At 35.1% G+C, this 12003-nt stretch overlaps 1 protein-coding gene across 1 annotated transcript in view; it reads right to left on the reverse strand.

The window, feature by feature from the left end:
- Positions 1–9811, reverse strand: part of LOC125669153 (uncharacterized) — a 32838-nt gene extending 23027 nt beyond the window's left edge. Inside the window, exons 1-3 of the mRNA XM_056161458.1 lie at positions 9773–9811; positions 6428–7974; positions 5531–5695 (exon numbers count right to left, since the gene is read on the reverse strand). Of these exons, the coding sequence (XP_056017433.1) occupies positions 5531–5695; positions 6428–7974 (1712 nt within the window). The 5' untranslated portion in view covers positions 9773–9811. The remainder of the gene's footprint in view (positions 1–5530; positions 5696–6427; positions 7975–9772) is intronic.
- Positions 9812–12003: the final 2192 nt, after the last annotated feature.

Below are 12003 nucleotides of genomic sequence, written 5' to 3' on the forward strand. Positions count from 1 at the left end.
ATTGTGTATGATATTTAAAGAGAAGAGAACAAACAAAAGAATAGTAACAAGTTTTTCCTTTGCAAGGCGCGCTTCTCTGTCTACCCAGAATGAAGTCCTTTCAGCACTACATTCACCGATTTCGCGATATTTTGACGCATTATATTTTACATATTCTTTGCTTTGTAGGTAATACTTTTGCCCGTAGGGCATCCGTATTAAGTTTTGAAATAAAAAGTAGATAGAGGAATGAACAAGAAATATCAACAACAAATATCATTGTGCAAATTTCAGCAGTACAAACATTTGAAAACAATTCCTGTATATCAGTGTTCCCAGATTTGGCAATGCTGGACAAGTATGCCTGCACTTGTCCTGCCAACTCAATAACCTTTGGATGAGTATTATATTGAACTTGTATAGGTTTTAAGTTGGTTGGTTGTGTAATGTTGAACGTCCCACTCGAGAACCCTTCACTGATATGAGACGTCACCATTACCTGTGAAAATGTAGGTCTATGGTCGGTACTTATGACCTTTGATCAGAGAGTGACTTTCTCGTGCTACAACTGCTGTGACACGGGGTCTCAGATTTTGCGCTATCATCCGAAAGACCGCCTCATTTAGTGGCCTCTTATGACAAGGGGTACTGAAACTTTTCTAACCCGGATCCCCACGGGGTGAATATGTATAGGTATTCCATTCCGAAAAAACATATAACTTCCCTTTACCACAACAATTGCAAGGGACTAAAACTTAAAGCAATTTTTTTTTCTACATCTAAATATACAGTCTTATTACCACTAAGTTTTGAGGGAATATTAAGGGTATATGTTGGTGAAGTTTTAAAAACAAATCCTAATACAGATCCAACACTTGCTTGATATGTTCTGAATTATTTTTTATTGTGTTCATTATAAACTGTTTTTAATGAATGTTGAAATATTTCAATCTTTCTTTCCATGCTACAAGTAATGGTCCATCCATGAAATTGTACGCAGATGAGTTGAGTTTTCATTTCTAGAAATATTAGCGGGTCTATCAAAAACCGTATTTACTCTTTGAATGAATAGACGCTATAATGTCCTTTTGTAATTAACAACATATTCGCTGTGCTTGTTCGAGGCACTGCTAACAATCTGGAAGTTCCGAGTCAACGATGACACCTGACACTGAGCTAAGATTCATTTTTCTAAGTTTGCAAGGAATTGGCAATTGTACTCAGGGGCTGTAACTCCTTGATTGGATGTATCAAACATTGTAAGACACTTTTATATTGCAAGATGACTGTCCACTGTAATGAGATGTCAAGTTTTGATCTCAAGGAATCTTCAATTGCGTTTTGCAGATTGGAAAATAATGATACTGAAATAAAAGCCAATGTGCAGTTGAGGAACATCAGTGACAGTAAATATTCAGTTTAACGTAGTCATGGACATCGTTCATACCAAAAGATGAAAAATCAATATATGCACCCAGGGGTGCATGAGCCGAGTTGCATGGGATACATTGTTAAGTCAGGAATGATGTGGCATATTTGTAATTGTGAAGAACTAATTTCAGTTTTAAACTTTTCGAGTTGCTGTCCAGAAACCATATTCGTCTGAAGTTTTCAATCTATTTTCGGTCACTCCTCCTGAAACCAAAATGTTTTGAAATTTTATATCTATTTTCGGTCACTGTGACCTTGACCATTGACCCATTTTCTCCAAAATCAATAGAGGTCTTCCTTACCTGGTACATAACATCTTTAAGTATCATTTGATTCGGATTTAAACTTTCTGAGTTATCATCCGGAAACCAACTATTTCTGAAATTTTCATTCTATATTCGGTCACTGTGACCTTGACCTTTGACAATTTTTCTCCAAAATTATTAGGGTTCTTCCTTACTTAGTACACAACAATATACCAAAGTTTCATTTGATTCGGATTTAAACTGTTTGAGTTATCATCCGGAAACCAAATTTTTCTGAAATTTTCATTCAATTTTCGGTCACTGTGACCTTGACCTTTGACTATCTTTCTCCAAAAGTAATAGGGGTCTTCCTTACTTGGTACCCAACAATATATCAAAGTTTCATTTGTTTAGATTGTAAACTTTTCGAGATATCATCCGGAAACCAATTGTTGACGCCCAACCGCCCGCCCGCCCGCATCACCAAACCAATAGCCGAGTTCAACTTCGTTGCAACTCGGCTAAAAATACACGGTGTATCATTTCATTAATTTTACCATCCGTCAGCAGACAATTGGGCATATATCATATTCACACAAACCTTTACTCCGTTCGATTGGAAGTTCTGAATAAATTAATTAAAGAAATCAAAATGAGTTCATACGTAGATTTTTCAACACGAGAAGATACTATTAGACTGAACACGTGATTACGGATGTTGTACATCACAGGCGGGTTACGGATAATATTCCTTCAGAATAACGTCGGCAGTTTCTTAAACTTGCATTTACTAAAAAAGGAATAGTTGTGAAAATAAGCAACATTTTTGTCAAAAAAAGTTCATTTTCGTATTCCACAATACTCTAAGTTAGAGTCTACACCCTGCATTCCTACGAACTGCAACATACTCCTGCTATTGTATCCAAACATTTGAATTACAAATAGTACAGTGCCTAGATTAAGATGTAGACTTTAAGGAGGTATGCTACACCAGAGAAATTTGATATGGATGAAAAGTGGAAGATATGTACATTGAGGATATGGAATTGAAAACTTTCAAATTTACTTCATTTAGTCAAAAAATACAGTTTTAATAGAAAGCAATCTGGAAAAAAAAAATTTAAAACCCGCGATCTACAGTTCTGCAGAGCTACTCAGCTAAGCGATGTTTTTTTTTTTTAAATGCATATACAAATATTGCTGATAATTATATTTTCCTCCATGTTTTAAAAGGAAGTCAGTCATGATGACGATGTAGAGTACCTCCTTAACAGAATTTACCTATAAAATCTTGTTCTACTTTCAGGTATATGTTATGAAGATCACCTAGACACGTCATGACTGATGATGTCGATTTACTTGAAAATGACGAACTAAAGACACTTATTTTAAAAGGTCCAAAATTCATGGAGCCCCGATCATTCAATTTCACCTCTATTATGAATTTCGTCAGAGATTATGCCAAACGATGGGATGAATATGAAGAAGAGTTTAACACCTCGTCAGATTGGATAAAAAGTATCATAGGAATATTAAAATCTCATATTAGGTAAGTTTAAACAAATGTGCGTACCACATATTCTTTTGTGTTTGATAAACTAGAAGTGAGATGGAATATCTCAACTTTAAAAAGGCTACATTGTCCTATAATGAGGAAACCAATGCCCCCCCCCCACCCCACCCCACCCCTATTTTCAAATTACAACCACTTCCTGAAAAATTTCCAAGATACATCTCTAAAAGTGCCAGGTCAATTTAAGATCTTCAAAATACGATGATTATAAATGTCTGCCATTGAATTAAATAAAGAATGAACAGACAAAAGATTCGAGCCACATCACTCTGACATTAATGAAAAAGTGAAGATAAGATATTAATATATGTTTACAATGAATACAAGAGGTCCATGGACCACATCGCTCACCCGAGTCACCTTGGCTTATATTTAAAGATTTTCTCTATGTATTCTCATGCAAAACTTTGATCCCTATTGTGGCCCCATCCAACCCCCGGGGGTCATGATTTAAAAAAACCCGTGAATCTCTTAGGGCTGCAACGGGTACCCGAAATAACTGAAAACAGCGGGTCGTGTTGTTCGGGTCGGGTTCGGTTCCATTTTCCGTATTTCAGTTGGGGTTTGGTTTTTAAAATAGAATCATTATGTCGTCAACATCCTCAAAGGTGGCTGTATTTTGATCAATTGTTAAATGATGGCATTGTGGACAAAACTGTAAATAATGACAGTATATGAAAGAGATGTCAGACACATTGTAAATACGCCACAGGAGCAACATCGTCAATGACAAAACATTGAAAACATGGATGGAAACGAGTTGAAGTGACAATGCTGTTTCTAGTACCATGGATATCGAGTCTAAACCTCAGTCCACGTCCCCGAGTAATTATTGTGACAAAATACAATAAAGGTTTTTAATTTTAACTGTATATTAGATTTTTTAAATAGTTATATAGACCCGAACTGAAATATCCGAACCCGAAGTAAAAAATTTAGAACCGACCTGACCCGAAATTTGTTGGAACCGTGACAGCCCTAGAATCTGCATTATGTCAGGAAGCTTTCATGTAAATCTCAGCTTTTCTGGCTCAGTGGTTCTTGAGAAGAAGATTTTTAAATGACCCTACCCTATTTGTGCATTTTTGTGATTATCTTCCCTTTGAAAGAAACATGGCCCTTCATTTGAATAAACTTGAAAGCCCTTCATCCAAGGATAGTTTTAGCCATGTTTGATTGAAATTGGCGCAGTAGTTCTGGAGAAGAAGTCGAAAATGTAAAAAGTTTACAGACAGACGGACAGACAACAGGCGATCAGAAAAGCTCACTTGAGCTTTCAGCTCAGGTGAGCTAAAAGTAATAATTATTTTACAGACTTCATTTATAGTGTTATAATTGATAATAGTAATGATTTCACAGAATTATCCGGACATCTGAATGATAGGCTAGTTTTCCGATAATATGGCTTATAAAAATGATGGATTTATGTTACACCACGGCGGGTGTGACCAGTTAACAGGGGGTGCTTACTCCTCCTAGGCACTTAATTCCACCTCGGGTATGTCCAGTGGTACGTGTTTGCATTTTTCTTAATTTTGTATTTCTTATGGGAATAACGAGATTGATCCCTGTTTGTTATCTTCATTTTTCATCATATTCGCTATTTTCACGTATACCATTATTTGTTTTGTTTTAAATGTTTTACTAGAACCTATGATGGTGAACTCACCTTTATATCTTTAGATTCAAACTACTGGCAACAAACCCTTTATTCTTTAAAACAGGGGGTGGGGTGGGGGATGCGGGGTAATAACCTACGGTATTGCGACGCCATAAATGATACCCTGTAGTTCGCTAAGCATTTTTACCCAAAGGTACCGTGTGTTAATTTTGTAAAAGTTACCATTTTAAGATCGGAAAATGACAGCAATCAAACCAAAATGAAAATTGTAAGGCAAATCTTTATTATTTCACTTTTACATCTGAAATTCCACGGGTTGAATTTGAGGAGAGGGTGTAAATTGGTTGACTGCTGGGCAAAAGGGTAAAATTCACCAGTAAATAAAATAATCCGATGGTTTTCACGCGCTATTGAACAAAATATAGTGCACTTTGACCATTTTCCGTACCAGTGATCTCGCCTAAAGATTGAAAAGGTGGACGGAAGATGTAAACATGGGAAGTTGAAGAATTGTTACTAAATAGAGACGAGGATCGATGGCATTGGGTATAGAAGAGAAAATGCAATTAAAGACAGACTCTTACAATGATAAAAATTTCCAACTTTATTTTACATTCATGCATTGAATTCAAAGATTTGCCGTTTCTCAATGTTATGTCCAAATGCTGTTCCTGGTGTTTTCATGGATGTTTTTGCAGTAACGACGGTATATAGTCTAACCAGAATGAAATTCTTTTAGCATTATATGCACTGTTTGACGATATCTTCTCTGCATTTAATGTTAGATACTGCCGTCCATGTATATCGTACTCAGGCCACTGGGGCAGTCCTTCCATGTTTGGATTTCTGAAATGGAAACGAAATAGAATGAATTTATCGATGTCTAGACCACAATTAAGTAAGACATGTTGTATAGCGATTTTTTTTAAAGGCGGCATTTTAATTTGGCAATAGGTTCCAGATCGCTAAAATATAAATCGTCAAATCTAAACCCTTCTAAATTTTGATAATGCACATTAGGGCTATTGAAATAAAAAAAATTACAACCCTCGAAATAAGTGTCACGTATTCATTACATACACACAGACAGGCTACTGACTCACAAGTTGATGTTACGGAGGTTTCAACAGTCTGGTTTAAACAGTCTCGTTTGGGGTCAGTGTTTCACAAATTCCGTGGTCGTTATAATGATCTAGTTAGCCAACACAAGCTCTTTGGGTCAGTTGCTGTCTGACATGTTTCAAACTGAAAGTTGGGTCGTTCTTGGTTCACTGATTTTTACTACGAATTGCTCTGTATACCTGATCAAGATATAGGGCTCATGACGGGTGTAACCAGTCGACAGGGAATGGTTTCTCCTTCTAAGCACCTGATCCAACCCTCTTGCATATTCAGGAGTCCGTGTTTTTCCAACTACCTATTTTGTGTCTTAGAGGAGTTATGACATTGATCACTGTTCGTTAACTTCTCCTTTCATGAACGAATAATTTTTACTCTTGCATATAATTATCCATGTAATTGATATACATTTAGATTCTTCTGTTTTACTCCATTGGTATTGATTGATTTTATTCTTACCCATATTTGGCAAAGTTGGACCAATACGCCTTCAGTTTATCCGCCAACACCATATCCTCGGGTGACACTGTTATATTGAATAGGTAGAGGTATTCAATTCCGAAAAGAAAGACAACTTCTGATGCGTGGCCTGCTCCCCTGTACCACGATGGTCGCGGGGGACCTAAAGGTCGAGGACTCTTCTCTGTGAAGATGTACTGATATCGCGCACTGTTAGATTTTGAATTTGCATGACCATTCAAGGTAGATACTGCTGGAACTAGAAAAAACAAATCCGTGTACATATCTAGCACCTGTCTGCTTTGCTCTGAAATATTGTTCATGACACCGTATTCCTTACAAACAGCTTTAGATACCTTAGAGCTGCCTTGAAAAAAATCCCCAGACAACGCAGGGATAAGACTGTCACACACGAATTTGTTTGGGAAGCCAGTACTAATGTTGAAGTGGTATTTTTCTTCCACTTCGGGTTTAGTTGCTAATAGTATCGATCCCTCTGTGTCGCAATTACCGACTATTATATCTAAAGACGAGAAAAAGTCATATGCGGGCGAATTTTTCTTCCTAAAAATATCAACTGGCAATTCTGTAAAAAGTTCGCCATCGACGACCGGACCATACCTGATGAATAATTGAATCGATGCCGCTGTGTCATTTTGGAATTTATTTTCAGCCTGTAGCAGTTCATCTGCTGTTTTTGTTCTCAGACATTGCAGAACCGTCCTAAAGTTTCGAGTTGATGGATCGAATTTGCAACCCGAATCATCTGCCACTAGTATTGAAGTAATATTCGTTTTTCCAAATGACAAAAAAGAATTTGCAACTCCACTTTCAGCTATAGCTCTTTGAAAAAGTCCTTTGTTCAAGGGGATCAAACTCTGTAAACCAACACTGAATCCCCCCGCAGATTCACCGAATATTGTAACTTGACCTGGATTTCCACCATAATCTTCTATATTAGATTTTACCCATTGAAGTGCTAGTCTTTGATCCCAAAGTCCATAATTCCCTTTCGCAATGTCATTATTAAAAGTGAAAAATCCAAAAATGTTCAGTCGATAATTAATGGTGACAACAACTACTTCACCTTTGGCAGCCAGAAAGAGTCCATCGTACAATATCCCAGAGCCACTAACGTACGCACCTCCATGAATCCATACCATAACTGGAAGATTTCCGTTTAAAAATTTCTTCTTGGGCGAGTAGATATTCAGTTGAAGACAGTTTTCTGAGAAACCATGGTAAGGGAAACCCTTTTCTGGCTGTTGTATGCATGCTGGGCCATACGAAGTCGCATCAAGAGTTCCCATCCATTTACCGTAGGGTTGTGGCTTAGCAAAGCGTAGCTCTCCCACTGGCGGACGAGCATAAGGGATGTTAAGAAAACGTAAAACATCTACAGTGTTGTTCAGTACAGTGAATTTCTTTCCAGTTAATTTCCCTAACTTGGTAGACACGGTGATATTTTCTCCTAGTCCCTCTGAAAACTTGAAATAAGTGACCAGGAAACAGGCTAAATAAGGAATGCTTGTATTGGGTGACCACATCTAAAGGTAAATAACATCAAGTAACATCAAGATAAGGAATAATTTAGCGATTAAATAAAATTTCCCTGCCTTCTATGAGAATACTCTACATCGATATGAAAGGATGTAAAAATATGTATATATTCTCATTGATGGAAAGAAAGAAACAAGTACTTAAACATTAAAATGGAATGAACATGGATATCATTTCAATTCAAGTGAATGGAGCACAAATTTTGAACTCCCTTTGAAAGTCAGGAATCAAACCTTCATTGGTTACAGTTCCAAAATTTTACATAGAATAGTTCCCACAAATTCATATCTATATACACTTAAGATTAAAGAATCCCCAACATGTTGTTTCTGCAATAATGAAATTGAATCAATTGAACATCTATTTGCTGAGTGTTATTTAGTAAAGGAGATTTGGAATGATATTGAAGAGTGGTTTTTGTACAAGTTTAGAATATCTTTATCTTTTGACAGAACAACAACATTATTTGGTAAATATAAGAACAAAAATTCTTATAAAGTACAAAATTTAATAACTTTGATAATTAAGAATTATATATTTTCAAGTAAGTACAAAAGCCACCCTGTGCTAAGTAAAAAAGGGCTCTAAAAGCAATTATTGATGAAAGAATCATGATAGAATTTTTTTTATTGTTAAAACAATGTAAATATACAGAGTTTAAAAACAACTGGCAGTATATATAATTATGTGATATGTTATAATTTATATGTATTCATTAATATTTTTATTAGAAAACTAATTTTGCTTACTACCCCCAAATGTGCCCCATTTATATTATTATATTATATTACATGTATTTTTCATTTATTTAACTTTCTCTCCTCTCTTCTTTTCTTTCTTTCTTTCCTTTTTGTTGAATAATAAAAATTTCCAAAAATCCCAATCAAAGGAATTCGGAAATTAACTCTCCATTTAAGACATAAATTCAGAATGGAATGAATATGTATGGGAATGGCCCGCTGTAAACGTAACCGGAATGAAAAAAAGGGGGAAATCTACTATATAGTAGGTTATCCTGGGGGTCATCTGGCTATAAAAGGGGGAACATCCTACTATATAGGCACATTTCCGGGGGGTCTACTATATAGCAAATTTTGGGGGAGGAAACTACTATAGCCATTTTCCGGGTGGAAAGATGGCTAGGGGGAAAGGATGATATACAACATCGGTTGTTCTACACCCATAACAAAACATCACCCGATTCCTGGCGGCCGGTGATAACAGTTTGTCAGATATCTTCTGCCAGTGATTTTTATATTCAAAATTTGTTTTTTTTTAAAACAAGCAATTCTCCATCATAATTCTGCCACAACCTATTCTTGGTAAGTGTAGATGCATTTACTTAAGGACTATTGTGATGATTACATGAGAGGATATATTGTTTTACTGTTAACAGGGCTAGATTGTGAAAGCTACACATGTACGTGTATCCATTCTGTTATGTAACAAGTAGAACCGAAAGCCTGTCAAAATGTATAAGGATATCAAACTTACTTAAAATCAATTCTTTAGATACCGTGCCATTGTTCTTTCACATACCATCAAATAATAAAAATAAGCAAATGATTTAAGGTGCATGGTGGGGATTTTTAGGGGTATTTTTAGCTGAGATAAATAATGGTTGTTTGAAAACATTGTATTAACTAGCTTAGATTGCATTTATTTGACGGCATCAATGTCCAAGGGAAATAACAAACGAGAGAAATCTGATATGAACAAAAGTTAGTATGAATTGAAAAGTTTAAAATGTCCCCATTATGAAACAAAGATAGATTGATGACTCACCGTTACCCAAAGGAGGTGTGATTTGATATGGCCGGGAGTGATAACCTACGAGTGATAAGATATATAGTAGTGCACGACCTAGTTATTAATCCCATGGGTAAATCTAGATCTAAATTAAGACATGTATATTCATACAGGGGGGTTTCAGAGATGCGCTTTAAAATATTTTCAATGTTTCCTTTTTCAGAATTTTCTGTATATTTTAAGGTTATGATAATCATATATGTATAAATAATTTCTCAATCAGGAAATATTTTAGGAGAATTCATTTGTTTAGATTCCGTATTTGCATCTATGCGTTCATTTTATTGCCACGTGACATCGCCTTATTGTAAAATACGATATTCTGAAGGAAAATGGGGAGAAAGTGACATCCTGGGGTGCATTTTACAAAAGAACTTACGACTTGCGACCAACTTTACATATTGGAATTCTCCGGCTTATTGTAAGATAATTCACTCCAATGTAAAATAGTGAAGAAATAATATTGAAAATTTTAAAGTTTCAGAAACGTTTTAATTCCTTCATTCAAACTAATAACTGTGTAATACAATTTAAGACTTGCGACTTTGTCGCAAGTTCTTTTGTAAAACGGGCCCCTGGATTCTGTGTTATTTATTTTTAGCTACGTTTGGAATATTTGTCCCTACAAGCAAATTTTGATGACGAAGGTGTGAATAAGTACGGAAGCCCATTTAGTAACTATCAATTTTTTTTTGATTTGGAAAAATAACGTATTCCAGATTTTTTTTATTTCAAACTTTTAAATTCATTACAATGGACCATAAATAAGTTATGAATAAAGGTATTAGTAAATTTTAGCTTGGTTTAATTCATAATAATATTTCCCCGATATTAGATAGTCTGCAAAAATCCCTGTAAATTAATTTGTTTTCTGCAAACATAGGAAAACTTACTTTGTGGACCAAGGGCTAAGTTCTTATTAAGGAGGTACTCTACATCGTCATAATGGCTGACTTCCTTTAAAAACATGGAGGAAAATATGAGCAATATTTGACTTTTCCTTTTCAATTAAAATATCTAGCCGAGTAGCTCAGTAGGTTAGAATGCCGATTGGTGAGCTGTAGGTCGCATATTCGAGTCGAGCAAGGGTTTAAAAAAAATTCAGACTATCTTCTACTAAAACTGTATTTTTTGACAAAATAAAGTAAATTTGAAAATTTTCAACTTCAAAATATTGTTGTACATATCCTCCACTTTTCATCCTTATCAAATTTCTCTGGTGTAGCATACCTCCTTAAATTCCGATTTTATTTTTATGCAAGTTTACATGTGATAACGCCTTTTATATCATTGCTTTTTGATGTTTTATTAATTTTCTATGTATTATGTGTATAACATTCTGTAGTAAGGTAAGCGTACATAGTGTATGAAAAGGGTGCTATATAAATATGATATTATTATTATTATTTATTATTATATGAATATGAACCAGACCTCAAGACCATAAATTGAGAATAGATTTAAGTCTAAATATCAAATTCAGCTAACTTTTGAAATAATTTTCCTAAACAATTAAAATATTCAGCATATGTTTGCATTTGATTTTTTGAAATAAACATTTGTGCCAGATAAATCTTAAGATATAAGTAATTAAACTTTTTACCCAAGTCGATTATCAGTTTATGGTCTTGGGCCCCGATTTTCAAAAAATCATTTTCCTTAATTTCGACCCTAAGACAGAAGTTCCCTTTGAATACCATTGTAAATTGTTCTTAAGATTATAACCTATTAAAATATTTAAAAAGTCGTAGGCACAGACCTTCTTTGAAGGACTTCGAAGCCATAGTCCATGTCAAAACCGTTTGGGTTAAAATCAGATCCTTTGATCCGCTCACGTAGATCAATCGACCTCTGTGAGAGGATCAAAGGTTATAATTTTGATCAGATTGATCCTTTCTAATGACATTTAGTTTAACATACCATTACAAGGCTGCATTAACTGACGAAAGTGGATACATTGTCCCACAACAACGGCGATCTCGTGTGTATTACAAGGAGTATGTTCCTAATTTAAAATGAGTGATTTTTCTTTACTCAGTTTTCTCAATTCAGTTTGAAAGCTCCACACGACATTCTATATCATATAAAATCGAACTTGGAAGACGTATACGAACATACAATGTTGACACGGATAAACATCAAAATTAGAATTGCTCTTGCCTTTCTTCACCTGCTACACCAGCTACACCTACATATCTATAACCATC

Source organism: Ostrea edulis, chromosome 4 (assembly GCF_947568905.1).
Source record: "Ostrea edulis chromosome 4, xbOstEdul1.1, whole genome shotgun sequence".
In the NCBI taxonomy this organism is placed as follows: Eukaryota; Metazoa; Mollusca; class Bivalvia; order Ostreida; family Ostreidae; genus Ostrea; species Ostrea edulis.